This window comes from Mesoplodon densirostris, chromosome 2 (assembly GCF_025265405.1).
Source record: "Mesoplodon densirostris isolate mMesDen1 chromosome 2, mMesDen1 primary haplotype, whole genome shotgun sequence".
NCBI lineage: Eukaryota > Metazoa > Chordata > Mammalia > Artiodactyla > Ziphiidae > Mesoplodon > Mesoplodon densirostris.
Window position 1 is genome coordinate 98,483,703 of NC_082662.1, and position 19,137 is coordinate 98,502,839.

The 19,137-nt window shown below is 40.2% G+C and overlaps 1 protein-coding gene across 4 annotated transcripts in view; it reads right to left on the minus strand.

Moving 5' to 3' along the window:
- Positions 1 to 19,137, minus strand: part of SORT1 (sortilin 1) — a 68,786-nt gene that overhangs the window by 31,166 nt on the left and 18,483 nt on the right. For 2 of the 4 annotated variants that reach the window (XM_060086162.1, XM_060086170.1), the window contains exons 2-4: positions 8,036 to 8,095; positions 6,538 to 6,611; positions 64 to 166 (exon numbers count right to left, since the gene is read on the minus strand). In XM_060086162.1, coding sequence (XP_059942145.1) covers positions 64 to 166; positions 6,538 to 6,611; positions 8,036 to 8,095 — 237 coding nt within the window. Of the gene's footprint in view, positions 1 to 63; positions 167 to 6,537; positions 6,612 to 8,035; positions 8,096 to 19,137 lie in introns of those variants that run through there. The other 2 variants (XM_060086190.1, XM_060086179.1) reach the window with 1 other exon arrangement.

Consider the following 19,137-nt stretch of genomic DNA (forward strand, 5'->3'; position numbering starts at 1 on the left):
AACATATGACAGCCCTGCATATGGTTTCATGCACAGCTCTGTATATGTATGAATGAGTCTCACCTTCCCAGAGTTCTCAGGACCAATAGCCATGCCAAATTCAGTCCGAATGAAGGTGTTATTGATGAGATTTGTAATATCCTTAAAGTTCTTTCCATAGTCCTCACTGAGGGGAAGAAAAAAAAGACAAATTTAGAATGCAGAGGTCACGGGCACTGTTGGGTTCCCACCCAGCTTCCATCACTCACGCCGACTTTACTGAAGCACTCACCCTCCTCAAGAGGTCACAGCTTCAGGGAAGTTGATTCTACCCGTACCTCCAGTGGTGGGCCTGATTAGTGGAAAGAAGTTCCAACCCCTCATGGGTGATGGGGTCAGGAATGAGGGGGTGATCCAGGCTGAGCCAGTAAGGCAAAAGGGGGGAATTGGGGTCTATTAGGAAACACATTTAAGACAACCACCTAATGAAATGATCTGTCTTCTTTTAGATCAGTGGTTCTTAACCAGGGTATTTTTGCCCCATCCCCCAACCCCACCAAGTAAACATTTGGTAACATCTGGAGACATTTTTCATGATCATAACTCAGGGTTGAGGTGCTACTGGCATCTAGGAGGTAGAGGCCTGGGGTGTTGCTAAACATCCTACAATGCACAGGACAGTCCCATAAACAAAGAATTATCTGGCCCCAAATGTCAACAGCACAAGGTTGAGAAACCCCCATGTTGTAATATGTGAATGCAAAACAAAAAAGTGCTGTAAGCATTCTGATACAATGAGAACACAACTTGAAGATGAAGCCAACATAAGTGGATAGTACTGCTGAGGTAATTCTGGAATTCCAGAGAAGCAGAACCTATGACCCTGGATTGAATTGACCCTGAAACCCATCCTTCCTCTGTATTTAGTTATGAGCCATGAATTCCCTTATTATTTAAGCTAGTTTGAGTTGGGATCTCTGGTAAATGTAGCCAAAGGCTTTCTAACTAATCTACCAATGCATAGTACTCACAATAAAGCTGTAAGTTAAGTCCCCCACCAAAGTTACCATCCCTAAGCACAAGTCTCTTAATGCATGCAGCACTCAGCTAGGGAAGACAAAGATAATCTCAACTCCTGGGTTGGTAAAGCTTTTCCCAAAAGTTCATTCCAACAATATCTTTGAGAGGTATTAAATTCCATGTTTAGATTTCAAAAAATAAAAGAAAAAAAAGTCAGTAGCTGTTTAATTCTGACAGGTTTAATACTATACACAATTCTGTTACGATATATAATGCTACATCTTAATATTCATTAAGTTTCAATGTCCACGAGTGATGACCACTATGTACTGCAAGTTAGCTGCCCAGTGATAAATGCAGTATACAGTGGTCTTCACTGATAGTATATATGACTTAAAAGATGGTACAATTTTGGCAGCAGCCTCAACAAAGAAAGAATCACAGAACCACAGAACATGAGAGATACAAGGGGCTGAAGAGAACACCTTGTCCAACTCCCTCATTTCACACATGAGGAGGTTCAAGGGGAAGCAATTCATCAAAAGTCAGCCAGTTAATTAAGGGCAAAATTGAAACTACAGTCCAGTTCTCTTAACTCTCAGCCCCAAACCTGAGACAATTTTTTTTTTTTTTTTTTTTTTTTTGCGGTACGCGGGCCTCTCACTGTTGTGGCCTCTACTGTTGTGGAGCACAGGCTCTGGACGCGCAGGCTCAGCGGCCATGGCTCACGGGCCCAGCCGCTCCGCGGCATGTGGGATCTTCCCGGACTGGGACACAAACCCGTGTCCCCTGCATCGGCAGGCGGACTCTCAACCACTGCGCCACCAGGGAAGCCCAAGTTATCCTTCTTTTTAAAACCTCAAGTAACATCCTGAAAAACTTACATTGACTATGGAATAAACTTTAATGTGCAATCTCTCAGAGATTCCCTTATTAATTTCCAAAATTTGAACAACTCTCAACAGGAAATAGAAATCACAATAGCCCAGCAGTTTTCTGGTAATTTGGTACAGAATTTTGCGTACATAATGCTTACATGTGCTTTACTAAGTAGCTAATCTTACAATGAAAGGTTAGACTCAAGGCGCCATAAAACAAAAAGGTGCAAAACATCTTTTAGTTGCCAAAAATCAAATTATCACCTTAACTGTAGCTAGTTATTTCCTTTTTAACTTCATATTTGCAAGTGAGAGGCAAATGTACTTTATAATCTATTATATGAATTAATATTCCCTAACAGAGAATCAAAATTTATACTATTCAAATGATTCCTTTTAATTGAAGATATTAATATATTATTCAATTCTACCCAAACACTAATGCCTAGGGACTTTACTTCCCAAATCTTTCAACAATCCTCTTTCACAACCTGACGATTGAAGTATGCTCCAACTCGGCACAGGTAACAGAGACAACTTCCTTCTCCTTGTGTGTGCCTCCATGCAGTACTACTCACGGCAGGTGGCATGTGATTAGCTGCCTTCTACTTGAATCCCAAATGAACCTTTGACTACATAAGATGTAGCAGAGAAGGATAATCCAATGAATAATACAATCATTAAAGCTGTGAAAAACAGAAGAATCTTCAGAGTAGTTTCAACAGGCTTTTATTTTATTCCTCAGTTAGGCAAGCTCAGCATATTCAGGACTCATTTCGATCAAACTGCTCCCTCCCTTTCCCATTTCTGAAGCAACATGTGCCTCTTGGCTGGTGTGTCCAACAACATGAGTCACTTCAGACCAGGCCAGGACAGGCCAGCCCAACTGGAGAGGCAACAAGGCATATTTACAGTTTCCACCTAAACTCTGGAAGAGTTTTCACTTCACAGCAGGGAGGAAGTAATTAATATTCAAAATGACCTTTGTAAAACCAACCAACCAAGCAAACAACCCGCTGTGCAAAATGAAGAAAAAGAACCTTAGTAACATGATAGTATACCAGAAACAAATAGGATTACTCTCTGGTAAACTGTATGTTAGTGGTTTCTCACAAGACTAGACAAATATAGGATGGAAAAGGGCTGAGTCAGATGGTGGTAGGTATTTAAACAGTAACATAGTGATACCATTTTGTTTTGCTTGGGTTTGTCTCAAAGTAAGCAGGACACTGAAAAGCAAAAGAATAGGAAAAGAAGTCGTGAAAACACATTTCACTCCCCACGGGTATGATGCAGGTCTGCCAGGTCCAGTTCTAGCCACATGATTAAAGAGCACTATAGAGACTAAAAAGTGAATTCAGAAGGCAAGCAAAAAAATGGCTTAAGCAACAGATTTAGGAGATAATTCAAACAAGAGAAGGAGTTTAGTAAAGGCTTCAAAACATGTAGAGATCAATCAGAGAGGAGGTTTTCATTTGCTACCAAAAAATAAACTGGGGGCCTCCCTGGTGGCGCAGTGGTTAAGAGTCCGCCTGCCGATGCAGGGGATACGGGTTCGTGCCCTGGTCTGGGAGGATCCCATATGCCGCGGAGCGGCTGGGCCCGTGAGCCATGGCCGCTGGGCCTGCGCATCCGGAGCCTGTGCTCCGCAACGGGAGAGGCCACAACAGTGAGAGGCCCGCATACCGCAAAAAAAATAAAAAAATAAAAATAAAAATAAACTGGAAGTAGGCATCTTCTGTGACATATATGTGATATTGATTACAGCGGTATTAACAATAGTTGAAAAAATTAGCTACGACCTAATTGTCCAAGAGAATAATGATTAAATAAATTCTTTCAATCTAACAAAAATGATGGGTTACTAGCAGAGGAAATATGACAAGTATCATGGTACGAGCACTGACCAATCAGAATGGTTATAGTTTGCGATGCCAAGTGTTACTAACACCTGCATGTTGGCAGGGGTGGGGGGCGGTGTGTATCTGTAGAAGCCATGGAGGCACCTGGTGTCAGGCACTTTTTATCAACTGGTTCGGAAGGCTTTCAATTCATTTAAAAAACTGTACCACAGTGCCAGCACATGCTGGCTACATGCCATATCTGGCCGTTGGCACAGTAGCAGCTAAGAGCACCAAGTTCTTACTCCGTGCCAGGCACCGCAAAGTGTAACTCGCAGCAGCTCTAAGGTGGCCGCTATTATCATCTTTCTTTTACAGACGTCCAAAAAGACTCAGGGAGGTTAAATGACTGGCCCAAGTTCATTCTGCTCACAAATGACAATGCTGAGATCCAATCCCAGGCCTATATGCCAATAAAATTTGGCAACTTTACACTATACCATGTTGCTTCCTAAGACTATCTAGCCATATGGTATAACATTATAGGGGAAAAATCAAGATAATAAACTGTAAATAAGATTACTTAACTTTAGGGTGAATTTTTTCTTTCTTTTAAAATTTACAAATGTTTTATAATATGGTTATATTGCTTTTAAAAAAATTTATTTATTTTCTTTATTTTATTTTTGGCTGTGTTGGGTCTTCATTGCGGTGTGCAGGCTTCTCGTTGCGGTGGCTTCTCTTGTTGCAGAGCACGGGCTCTAGGCGCACGGGCTTCAGTAGTTGTGGCACGTGGGCTCAGTAGTTGTGGCACAGGGGCTTAGTTGCTCTGCGGCATGTGGGATCTTCCCCGACCAGGGCTGGAACCCGTGTCCCCTGCATTGGCAGGTGGATTCTCAACCACTGCGCCACCAGGGAAGCCCTGCTTTTTTTTAATGAAAGGTGCATTGGTAAGAAAAACTGTATCATAAAGAAAGGTTTTACAACAGCAAATTTTTTTAAAAAATGGAAAGTTATTAAAGTTACAAAAATTTTAATGCATTTTTCCCTTCTAAAACAGGATACTTTTCATATGTCTGAAATGGTTCAACTACTGTTCTAACTTAATAAACAAAGTCACCTATAAATTATAGCCCTTCTAGAACTAGAATTCTATAATACATTGTCAATCTTTATCAAACAAATCAAAAATATTATTAGTCTAAGAATTATTAGAGAAGGCAAGCCATTCATTCATTCAATTAATATGTACTGCCTGCTTGCTGTGTCAGACATTTGGCTAGTTGCTAGAGAACCCCAAGTTAAGTCAAGAACCTGCCTTCATGGAGCGTACAACAATTCCAAGATGGCAATTCCTTCTTGGCCTATTTTTAAGCTAAAGTCACTGTGTTAAAGGGCAGAGAGCACCATCTCCAGGCTCAGGAGCAGCAGTCATGGGTCACCTATTGGGGAAGGGAGGTTGGGCTGATCTATCTCAGAGTTTCACTCCCACCTTGGCCAAGACCAACAATCAAAAAAGAACCCTGAGAAAGTATGATGGCTCCTGGGAGATCCTTTGGCCCTGAGGGTAATTTCTATGTCATCTGCTGAAATGTCAAATTTCTTTAGGTTTCTAGGGGGAAAATGGGATAGAAACAAATGATTGGGAAGACAATCAACAACTTCTGGATATTAGCTGGTTTTGAATCTTATGGGTAAGGAAAAGAACCCTACTCTTTAACCAAACTATACTTCTTAAAAATTAATTAATTAATTAATTAATTATCTTTGGCTGTGTTGGGTCTTCATTGCTGCGTGTGGCCTTTCTCTAGTTGCGGCAAGCAGGGGCTACTCTTCATTGCAGTGCGTGGGCTTCTCATTGCGGTGGCTTCTCTTGTTGCGGAGCACGGACTCCAGGAGCACGGGCTTCAGTAGTTGCAGCATGCAGGCTCAGTAGTTGTGGCTCATGGGCTCTAGAGCGCAGGCTCAGTAGTTGTGGCGCACAGGCTTAGCTGCTCCGCTGCATGTGAGATCTTCCCAGACCAGGGCTTGAACCCGTGTCCCCGGCACTGGCAGGTAGATTCTTAACCACTGCACCACCAGGGAAGCCCCCAAGCTGTACCTTTGAGAAGATAACTCTAAAGCTTTGTGAATGTCACAGTACAGACTATGGTTCCAGAACATACATTACCACAATCATTACCAGGCACTTTGGTAGTTCTGACCTGAGAACCTCCTCCTCATCTAAAAACAATCTGTTTGGGGCTTAAAATGTTAGATAAAAAAATATTCACTTGGGGGAATTCCCTGGAAGTCCAATGGTTAGGATCCCACGCTCTCACTGTGGCGGCCTGGGCTTGATCCCTGGTCGGGGAACTAAGATTCTGCAAGCTGCGCGGCATGGCCAAAAAAAAAAAAAAAAAAAAAAAAAAAATTCACTTGGAAGATACAGTAAGTATTGTAACTTCAGGAGTATAAAAACCAATTTTGCTCATAATAAATAGAAAGATGGTTAAATGATATGCTACCTCCCCACAAATATCCATTTAAATTAATATGCATACACCCCTATAGATACTTCCTTCATCTTCCTTTACTGTTCTGCCACTCAGTCAGGTCAACCTAATTTCCTTGGAACTATATCCCTTTTCATACTTCTTCAGGTTGCTAAGTAGTTAGATATTAAAAAGTGTGCTGACTGTGAGTCTGGTGAAAATTTAAGATAGCCAGAAGATCTTTTAAATCAACTGTTGGATCCCATCATGTCTAGAAAAGCAGAGAACTTACATTCACAATGCATTACTCAGTCAAATGCCCCAATCATATGCTAGGCATCTCACCTTCGATATAGCTTGGACTGTCCGAAAGTCATAATTACCAGTGGTACATGGAATGTAGTCAAGACGAGAATGATCTGGAGAGACAAAGCATGTGGTCAGTAAGAAACACAGTCCAATTACATGCTTGCAACAACTGACCATCTGAACGATTGCCAGTAGCCGTGCTTCGTAGTAGCCTACATTGTAATACTATATCTGAAAACCAAGAAGGACCAAGTGATTAGGGCTTACAATGATTCAAAATCTCAACTCATTTTGTTGAGATGGTCTCATCGCCTACACTTGAAGCAGTGAGACAGAGCTAATCAACTCCACATTACAGTAAAGGAAGGATTTAACTATTTTGTATTCACATTATTGTAAGATATTCTCAAGCAAGCATCATCTCTCTGCTTACAGAGGCTAGAATAGGGTGGATGCTCTAATAGAAGTCACTATGTCACATCTGTCCTTTTCTTCTTCTCCCGGCTGTTAGTTCTCCATGAAATCAACTTTTTAAATAAGCATTCTTCTAGAGAAAAATATGCACGAAGGTAAGATTGTGACAGATTAAAACAATAGGCTAGGGAGTCTCAGATATAGCCATATAACAAATCCTGGAGACAGCAACTGTCTTAGATAAATGGATAAATCATGGGAAATAGGGAACAACTTAAATTTTAGAAGAAAACGAGACATGCTTAAAGAAATTCTACCAGGAATTAATTAAAAATTAATTAATTTATAACTTACTCTTCAGTGCCAAAATTATATTTCTTTCAGCTCTTGATACAGCCATCACGTGCCTCAGTGCTCTGATACACACATTACTGGAATACTAGCGGGGCATGAGCTATGGTCCCTGATGTTGTCAGGCAGGGTAATAACCGACACAGGTAATGCCAAGCCCTGATTCAAGACTTGAGGCCAATGAATCCTCAGCATCCCTCCTACTAGGAGATGGGCTACATACTAGGATGGATAAGGGGGAGCTTATTGACTCTCCCATTCCCCCAATCCTGGCAGTACCTCCTCTGTGGTAGGGGAAGGGACAAAAGATGGAGCTAACAGCGATAAGCCCATGGGCGCTACAATCCTTCAACATTAACTGTGGGAAAGGACACCGGAACAATACAGTTTGGAGGACAAATGCCAAGATGTATAATGTGCAGTTTTCTGCTTCCACACAGAAGTTTCCTCAAGTACTGTAAGTCTCCCTTTTCACACATAGCACTCTCTTTCCTCTATCTTCTTCTTGCTCATCTTGATGCCAAGCAGCCACCAAGGACTAAAAAGGTGTTTATCTTCCTATTATGGAAGAAGGTGGTCACAAGATGTTCCTAGTTCTAAAGCAAAACAAAATCGACCACAGCTTTCTGAAAGTCTGTCCAGCAAACATGCATTTTCCACAGTTGAGGTTGGAGACAATTTCAGAAGGTAAAACAGTTAGCACTTAAACTCCCCAAATCTACACCATCTTCTTGCTAGGTTGAATCAACAGACTCAAAACATTACTTACCCCAGTGGTATCTCCAACCCAGGACAAGGATACTGAGCCACTGAGATCATCAAACACATGCTATAAGGGAAAAAAAAAACTCAATTTAGAAATGACATCTCCTCTTCAATCTTTGACTTCTTTAAATAATACAGAACACTATTACTTTCAAAGTAATTATGTTTATAATTATAAGGGGATATGAATTCCTGGAACAAAATTTGGACGAGATAGTATTTAACCACTTAACCTGAATTACAAATAAGTTGGAAATTTTAATTCTCTCTCATACAAAGTAAGCCAAGCAGATGAGTTTTCTTCACTGCACCAGATGGGGAGATGGGATAATCTACTTGCTTTCTCCAACAGAACTAAATATAAAGATATAGAAAGTATTCTTAGGATATTTTAAAACAAGAGATCACAGCCCACAATGACAGATATAACTGTAACCCAATCAGCACAGTTAAAATTTTTCTAAGCAGCCTTCACAGTACAGCTGAATAGCTAATAGCTGGATTCCTTCTGTTTCTAGGCTAACTCACACAAAATGACAAGGGACAGAAGCAAGAGTAAATGCCCTTGTTTCGCCTTTTTATTTAATAATAACAACAACAATAATAGTATTAATAATAATAGAACAACCTTAATAGAGATGTGGTGAGTGAGGAGACAAAAATGGGAAAGCTGGTATATTATATCCAAAATATGGTAATCATATTGAAATGCAGCTATAATAATTATTGTAGGTGCTTTTGAGTTTCGGTTTTCAACTTTCTTCTCTATTTTTAAAATAATACACATCCATTATAGAAAATGTGTACAATAATAGATACAATAAAGAAAATATAAATCATTCATAATTCTATCACACAGAGATATTCAAGGCTAACATTATGTGTATAATCTACTAGTCTCTATCACTTTTTTAACCGATAAAGAAATAACACCAAAAAGGCAGCATTAGCGCTTGGTAAAAATTTCTTACTATATATATAGAAATGTATATAGTAAGAAGTGAAGATCCTTCCTCTTTCCAGCCACAGCCCCACCACCCAGAGGGGTTAGTAGTTTAGTATATATTGCTACTAAATGTTGATGACTATACTTTTCTTTTATGAAGACTTATATATTATTAAGATTTTAAAAATCTTAAATATGTCCTGCCTTTCCAAATATGAGCAGTTCCTTAGGAGGTGAGGATATAATTTTATAGTCACGGTATGCCCTGTGCCTACCATGATACTCTGCATGCTCAATGAGCATTTGTTGAAAATGATTATACATCCTTCCCAAACCACACAGTTGATCTCAAAATAGAACATGTCCATAAGCAGCTGGTGGGATTCCAGCTGCTTGGTCACTCAAGCCACCATTCCCAACAGACAAGTCTGAAGAAACAGAACTCAAAACACTGTTTTGCTTATCCTTTAATTTTCTTTTGTGGTCCTCCTAAATGGGCCACTGACTTCACCTATACTATTTCCCCCTGTACTGTAAGTACCTTTGAGGTCGACAGAATCTCTTGTATAATCTCTGTAAATAGTCAGTGCCACACAGACGGCTTGCTCAGTAAGTGCTGGTTAACTCTCAAACGCTCAGAGCTTCTCACAGCCACTGCAGGACAGAAAGGCTATTCATACATGTAAGCTGGCCAAGCATCTGAGAAAAAGTAGGTCTGCTAGAGACATCTGGAACCAGAAGCTTAAAAACTGACACAGCAGCACGTCTTGTAAGATGCCACACAGAGCAAGACAGCATGTTCTCTTGAGTGAGGGATACAGTGCCTGAAATTACATCAGTGAGCTCCTTGAGGAGAGCAGGAATATCCAGAGCTTCCACAAACACCAGATAGATCACATGGGCTAACAGTTATCTAAACAGAGGCTATCTTTCCAAGAAAGGTTCTGGGCACAACAGCTGACTAGGATAAAAGAAAAATCCCATCCCTGGAGCTCTGGCTAGCTTGATCAAGCTTTCACTTTTCAGGCAATGCTCTACACACCTGAACCAATCAGCAGACACTGGAATTACTCATATCTTCCTACTGCTCAGTCACAGAAGGAGGAGGATTATTAGATGACACTAGCAACCCTCAACTTAACCCAAACAAATCAAAGGATAGCTGACCTCATTCATCATCCAGAGTTCCTTTGGGAAAACGCAGGTGAAATTCATGAATTACAATTGTGGTCTTCTGCTACTCTTAACCTTCCCTTCCCAACAACCAACTAAATTTTACTTTTGAAAACACACAAACTCACTGAAAAACTCATCCACCTAGAGAAAAAAGCAATTAATTTTTTATATTTCAGTTTTTACCACTCTTATACTAGAGAACTTACTAAAAGAGAAAAATGAAATCAGATGTAACAACAGACCAGAGCTCAGGTAGAAAGAAAAGGTCATATGGAAAGGAGACAAATCCAGGAGAATGGGGAACCAAGACCCCAGATACAATCCTACCCCTTTAACGGGAGAATTACAGATGTCCAGGAAAAGGGTGGACAACCTGATCATAGTTAGGAGACAGAATTTACAAATGTCAGCAAATGGCCATTAATTCTAATGCTTGATTATTTATCATGTTTAACACAATGTACGTCACTCTACATTATGGTAGTATCTTAGATATTTCAAAACGTGTGTTACTTTTAATTATAGCAACAAGAATCTTGTCTGCCTCCCTCACTAGACATGAAGCCCATCTGGTGCAGGGACCAAGCCTATTCATTCTGGCAACTAATATATAGCAAGAGCACATGGAAGACAATAAATATTGAATTCATTTCCTAGAAGAACTACTTGCAAAGCTCTGAAAAGGAGGATAATGAAGTGAAAAGATAAGGCCAGATCCACTTAATTTCCCCAAGGCAGAAATGAGTATGAAATGTAGAAGTTTTATTCTGAGAGGACTTCTGCTTCTGGCCAAGATGGAGTAACATGGATCAGATTTACCTTCCCACCTGAAACAACTAAAAAAGCACAGAATATATAAAACAACAGTCTTCAAGACATTGGACTTCTGGCAATGAAAGACAATGATCCCTGAGAGAGAAGAAACAAACGAGGGCCTACATCTGCCCTAGTTTACTGTCCGGAGATAATTTTCAGGCCACGGCACAAAGAAGAGGAGCTCAGGCAGAGCCCAGGGGTCTTCCTCACTTGAAGAGATGAGCTGATAGTCTGAGGAGGCCAAAGAGGCTGGAGTTCATAGTTTAGTGTATGAAAGAGGAAGGAGCTACAAAGAAAGAGAACAGTGGAGATCTATATATGGGGGCTCCCTAACCACCCTGCCAAGTTTTCATCTGAGTACTAATCATCACATGAATGTGAGGAAACTACCTGAGGCCAGGGAAAAACATACCTGAAAAAATTGAAGGAAATAATATCTGTGTATCACACAGGACCAGAAACAATTCCTGTTCCCCAAAATCATAGGAGAAAACCACATATTTCACAAGGATTTGGACAGAATATTCAGAAAAGTTTTACCTTGGTAATGAAGAAAAATTAATCCTAGACTAAATGCTATACCAGCCTTGCCTAGAAAGCTTAAAAACAAGACCAAAAAGGATCAAACTATTGTCAAGTAACCTAACTACATCCCAAAACAAAGTTCAAGAATACTTACAGGCATATTAAAATATGCAGTACCCAAGAGGATAAAATTCACCACGTCCAACAGTCAATAAAAAATAACCAGGCATGCAAAGAAGAAAACAGGACCCATAATGAAGAGAAAAATCAATCAAACTCACCCAGAAATAATACAGATAACAAGATTAAGGACATTAAAAGTTATAATTATACTCCATATGTTCATTCAAGAAGTTAGAGAATAAACTAACACAACAGTATAAAGCAATTATACTCCAATATAAAAGAAAAGAAGTTAGAGAACAGACTGAGCAAAGATAAGCATTAAATAAGGATACAGAAGATATTTTAAAAAGACTCAAATTGGACTTCTAGAGATGAGAATTACAACATCTGAGATGAAAATTACACTGGATAGGATTAACAGGAAATTAGACATTGTAGAAGAGAAGATTAACAAACTGGAAGACACTGCCAGTGGAAACTATCCAAACAGAAACACACAAAAAAAGACACACACACAAAATTAAGAGAGCATCACTGAACTACAGAACTTCAAGCAACTATACATATATACATATATATATGTATATGTACACACACAAACACACACATATAACTGGAGTCTCTGGAAGATGTGGAGGGTGGAAATAGAAAAAAAAAATTGAAGAAACAATAGCCACAGTTTTCCCAAATTTCATGAAAAATACAAACCCAGAGATCCAAGAAGCTCACAAACCCCAAGCTCAAGAAACACAATGAAAACTACACCAGGGCACATCATATTCAAATTGTTTAAAATCAGTGATAGATAAAAATCTTAAAAGAATCCAGAAGACAAAATGATTATTACATACAGAGGAACAAAAAATCATAGTAGACTTCTCTCCAGAAACAATGCAAGCCAGTGTATCAACATCTTTAAAGAATAGGGAAAAAAACTGTAAAGATAGAATTCTATACCCAGTGAAAATATCTTTTAAAAATGCAGGTTCTGGAGGAGCTTCAAGAGGGCGGAAGAGTAAGACACGGAGATCACCTTCCTCCCAACAAATACATCAGAAATACATTTACATGTGGAACAACTCCTACAGAACACCTACTGAACGCTGGCAGAAGACCTCAGACCTCTTCCCAAAAGGTAAGAAACTCCCCATGTACCTCGGTAGGGTAAAAGAAAAAAGAAAAAACAGAGACAAAGGGTTGGGACGGGACCTGCACCAGTGGGAGGGAGCTGTGAAGGAGGAAAGGTTTCCACACACTAGGAAGACCCTTCGTGGGCGGAGACTGCAGGTGGCGGATGGGGGAAGCTTTGTAGCCACGGAGGAGAGCTCAGCAACAGGGGTGCAGAGGGCAAGGCGGAGAGATTCCCGCACAGAGGATCAGTGCCGACCAGCACTTACCAGCCCCAGAGGCTTCTCTGCTCACCCGCCTGGATGGGTAGGGGTTGGGAGCTGAGGCTCGGGCTTCGGTCAGATCCCAGGGAGAGGACTGGGGTTGGCTGCGTGAACACAGCCTGAAGGGGCCTAGTGCGCCACAGCTAGCCGGGAGGGAGTCCAGGAAAAAGTCTGGAGCTGCCAAAGAGAGAGGAGACCTTTTCTTGCCTCTTTGTTTCCTGGTGCGCAAGGAGAGGGGATTAAGAGCCCGCTTAAAGGAGCTCCAGAGACAGGCGCGAGTCGCGGGTATCAGCGCGGACCCCACAGACGGGCATGAGATGCTAAGGCTGCTGCTGCCACCAAGAGGCTTGTGTGCAAGCATAGGTCACTACCCACACCTCCCCTCCCGGGAGGCAGTACAACCCGCCAATGCTAGGGTCCCGTGATCCAGGGACAACTTCCCCAGGAGAACGCACGGCGTGCCTCAGGCTGGTGCAATGTCACGCTGGCCTCCGCCGCCGCAGGCTCGCCCTGCATCCGTACCCCTCCCTACCCCTGGCCTGAGTGAGCCAGAGCCTCCGAATCAGCTGCTCCTTTAACCCCGTCCTGTCGGACCAAAGAACAGACGCCCTCAGGTGACCTACACGCAGAGGCGGGTCCAAATCCAAAGCTGAACTCCGGGAGCTGTGTGAATAAAGAGAAAGGAAAATTTCTCCCAGCAGCCTCAGGAGCAGTGGATTCAAGCTCCACAATCAACTTGATGTACCCTGCATCTGTGTAATGCCTGAATAGACAACGAATCATCGCAAATTGAGGAGGTGGACTTTGGAAGCAAAGATATATATGTATTTTTCCCTTTTTCTCTCTTTGTGAGTGTGTATGTGTATGCTTCTGTGTATGATTTTTGTCTGTATAGCTTTGCATTTACCATTTGTCCTAGGGTTCTGTCAGTCCGGGTTTTTGTTTTGTTTTTTTTTTAATTACTTAAAAAAATTTTCTCTTAATAATAATAATAATTATTATTTTGTGTGTGTGTGTGTGGTACGTGGGCCTCTCACTGTTGTGGCCTCTCCCGTTGCGGAGCACAGGCTCCAGACACGCAGGCTCAGCGGCCATGGCTCACGGGCCCAGCCGCTCCGTGGCGTGTGGGATCTTCCCCGACTGGGGCACGAACCCATGTCCCCTGCATCAGCAGGCGGACTCTCAACCACTGCGCCACCAGGGAAGCCCAATAATTATCTTTATTTTAATAACTTTATTTTATTTTATCTTCTTCTTTTTTTCTTTTGTTTCTCCATTTTATTCTGAGCCGTATGGAGGACAGGCTTGTGGTGCTCCAGCCAGGCGTCAGGGCTATGCCACTGAGGTGGGAGAGCCAAGTTCAGGACAGTGGTCCACAAGAGACCTCCCAGCTCCACATAATATCAAACGGTGAAAATCTCTCAGAGATCTCCATCTCAACGCCAAGACCCAGCTCCACTCAACGAGCAGCAAGCTCCAGTGCTGGACACCCTATGCCAAACAACTAGCAAGATGGGAACACAACCCCATCCATTAGCACAGAGGCTGCATAAAATCACAATAAGCCCACAGACACCCCAGAACACACCACCAGATGTGGACCTGCCCACCAGAAAGACAAGATCCAGCCTCATGCACCAGAACATAGGCACTAGTCCCTTCCACCAGAAAGCCTACACAACCCACCGAACCAACCTTAGCCACTGGGGACAGACACCAAAAACAACGGAAACTATGAACCTGCAGCCTGTGAAAAGGAGACCCCAAATACAGTAAGTTAAGCAAATGAGAAGACAGAGAAACACAGAGCAGATGAAGGAGCAAGATAAAACCCACCAGACCTAACAAATGAAGAGGAAATAGGCAGTTTACCTGAAAAAGAATTCAGAAAAATGATAGTAAAGATGATCCAAAATCTTGGAAATAAAATAGAGAAAATACAAGAAACGTTTAACAAGGAACTATAAGAATTAAAGAGCAAAAAAACAGAGATGAACAATACAATAAATGAAATTAAAAATTCTCTAGAAGGGATCAATAGCAGAATAACTGAGGCAGAAGAACGGATAAGTGACCTGCAAGATAAAATAGTGGAAATAACTACTGCAGAGCAGAATAAAGAAAAAAGAATAAAAAGAATTGAGGACAGTCTCAGAGACCTCTGGGACAACATTAAATGCACCAACATTAGAATTATAGGGGTTCCAGAAGAAGAAGAGAAAAAGAAAGGGACTGAGAAAATATTTGAAGAGATTATAGTTGAAAACTTCCCTAATATGGGAAATGAAATAGTTAATCAAGTCCAGGAAGCACAGAGAGTCCCACACAGGATAAATCCAAGGAGAAACACGCCAAGACACATATTAATCAAACTATCAAAAATTACATACAAACAACAAATATTAAAAGCAGCAAGGGAAAAACAACAAGTAACTCATAAGGGAATCCACATAAGGTTAACAGCTGATCTTTCAGCAGAAACTCTGCAAGCCAGAAGAGAGTGGCAGGACATATTTAAAGTGTTGAAAGAGAAAAACCTACAACCAAGATTACTCTACCCAGCAAGGATCTCATTCACATTTGACAGAGAAATTAAAAGCTTTACAGACAAGCAAAAGCTAAGAGAATTCAGCACCACCAAACCAGCTTTACAACAAATGCTAAAGGAACTTCTCTAGGCAGGAAACACAAGAGAAGGAAAAGACCTACAAGACCCAAAACAATTAAGAAAATGGTAATAGGAACATACATAGTGATAATTACCTTAAATGTAAATGGATTAAATGCTCCAACGAAAAGACATAGACTGGCTGAATGGATACAAAAACAAGACCCGAATATATGCTGTCTACAAGAGACCCACTTCAGACCCAGGGACACATACAGACTGAAAGTGAGGGGACAGAAAAAGATATTCCATGCAAATGGAAATCAAAAGAAAGCTGGAGTAGCAATTCTCATATCAGACAAAATAGACTTTAAAACAAAGACTATTACAAGAGACAGAGAAGGACACTACATAATGATCAAGGGATCAATCCAAGAAGAAGATATAACAATTGTAAATATTTATGCACCCAACATAGGAGCACCTCAATACATAAGGCAAATACTAACAGCCATAAAAGGAGAAATCGACAGTAACACAATCATAGTAGGAGACTTTAACACCCCACTTTTACCAATGGACAGATCATCCAAAATGAAAATAAATAAGGAAACACAAGCTTTCAATGATACATTAAAGAAGATGGACTTAATTGATATTTATAGGACATTCCATCCAAAAACAACAGAATACATATTCTTCTCAAGTGCTCATGGAACATTCTCCAGGACAGATCATATCTTGGGGGTCAAGCCTTGGTTAAATTTAAGAAAACTGAAATCTATCAAGTATCTTTTCCAACCACAACACTATGAGACTAGATATCAATTACAGGAAAAACTCTGTAAGAAATACAAACACGTGGAGGCTAAACAACACACTACTTAATAACCAAGAGATCACTGAAGAAATCGAAGAGGAAATCAAAAAATACCTAGAAACAAATGACAATAAAAACACGACGACCCAAAACCTATGGGATGCAGCAAAAGCAGTTCTAAGAGGGAAGTTTACAGCTATACAAGCCTATCTTAAGAAACAAGAAACATCTGAAATAAACAACCTAACCTTACACCTAAAGCAATTAGAAAAAGAACAAAAAACCCCCAAAGTTAGCAGAAAGAAAGAAATCATAAAGATCAGATCAGAAATAAATGAAAAAGAAATGAAGGAAATGATAGCAAAGATCAATAAAACTAAAACCTGGTTCTTTGAGAAGATAAACAAAACTGATAAACCATTAGCCAGACTCATCAAGAAAAAGAGGAAGACGACTCAAATCAACAGAATTAGAAATGAAAAAGGAAAAGTGACAACTGACACTGCAGAAATACAAAGGATCATGAGAGATTACTACAAGCAACTCTATGCCAATAAAATGGACAACCTGGAAGAAATGGACAAATTCTTAAAAATGCACAACATTCCAAGACTGAAACGGGAAGAAACAGAAAATATGAACAGACCAATCACAAGCACTGGAGTTGAAAATGTGATTAAAAATCTTCCAAGAAACAAAAGCCCAGGACCAGATGGCTTCACAGGCAAATTCTATCAAGCATTTAGAGAAGAGCTAACACCTATCCTTCTCAAACTCTTCCAAAATATAGCAGAGGGAGGAACACTCCCAAACTCATTCTACGAGGGCACCATCACTCTGATACCAAAACCAGACAAAGATGTCACAAAGAAAGAAAACTACAGGCCAACATCACTGATGAACACAGATGCAAAGATCCTCAACAAAATACTAGCAAACAAAATCCAACAGTACATTAAAAGAATCATACACTATGATAAAGTGGGGTTTATCCCAGGAATGCAAGGATTCTTCAATATACACAAATCAATCAACGTGATACACCATATTAACAAATTGAAGGAGAAAAACCATATGATCATCTCTCAATAGATGCAGAGAAAGCTTTCGACAAAATTCAACACCCGTTTATGATAAAAACCCTCCAGAAAGTAGGCATAGAGGGAACTTTCCTCAACACAATAAAGGCCATATATGACAAATCCACAGCCAACATCGTCCTCAATGGTGAAAAACTGAAACCATTTCCACTAAGATCAGGAACAAGACAAGGCTGCCCACTCTCACCACTATTATTCAACATAGTTTTGGAAGTCCTAGCCATGGCAATTGGAGAAGAAAAAGAAATAAATGGAATCCAAACTGGAAAAGAAGAAGTAAAGCTGTCACTGTTTGCAGATGACATGATACTATACGTAGAGAATCCTAAAAATGCTACCAGAAAACTACTAGAGCTAATCAATTAATTTGGTAAACTAGCAGGATACAAAATTAATGCACAGAAATCTCTCGCATTCCTAGACACTAATGATGAAAAATCTGAAAGTGAAATTAAGAAAACACTCCCATTTACCATTGCAACAAAAAGAATAAAATATCTAGGAATAAACCTACCTAAGGAGACAAAAGACATGTATGCAGAAAATTATAAGACACTGATGAAAGAAATTAAAGATGATACAAATAGATGGAGAGATATACCATGTTCTTGGATTGGAAAAATCAACATTGTGAAAATGACTCTACTACCCAAAGCAATTTACAGGTTCAATGCAATCCCTATCAAACTACCAATGGCATTTTTCACAGAACTAGAACAAAAAATTTCACAATTTGTACGGAAACACAAAAGACCCCAAATAGCCAAAGCAATCTTGAGAAAGAAAAACGGAGCTGGAGGAATCAGGCTCCCTGACTTCAGACTATACTACAAAGCTACTGTAATCAAGACAGTATGGTACTGGCATAATAACAGAAATATAGATCAATGGAACAGGATAGAAAGCCCGGAGATAAACCCACGCACATATGGTCACATTATCTTTGATAAAGGAGGCAAGAATATACAGTGGAGAAAAGACAGCCTCTTCAATAAGTGGTGCTGGGAAAACTGGACAGCTACATGTAAAAGAATGCAATCAGAACACTCCCTAACACCATACACAAAAATAAACTCAAAATATATTAAAGACCTAAATGTAAGTCCAAACACCATCAAACTCTTAGAGGAGAACATAGGCAGAACACTCTATGACATAAATCACAGCAAGATCCTTTTTGATCCCCCTCTCAGAGAAATGGAAATAAAAACAAAAATAAACAAATGGGACCTAATGAAACTTAAAAGCTTTTGCACAGCAAAGGAAACCATAAACAAGATGAAAAGACAAACCTCAGAATAGGAGAAAATATTTGCAAATGAAGCAACTGACAAAGGATTAATCTCCAAAACATACAAACAACTCATGCAGCTCAATATCAAAAAAACAAACAACCCAATCCAAAAATGGGCAGAAGACCTAAATAGACATTTCTCCAAAGAAGATATAAAGATTGCCAACAAACACATGAACGAATGCTCAACATCATTAATCATTAGAGAAATGCAAATCAAAACTACAATGAGATATCATCTCACACAAGTCAGAATGGCCATCATCAAAAAATCTACAAACAATAAATGCTGGAGAGGGTGTGG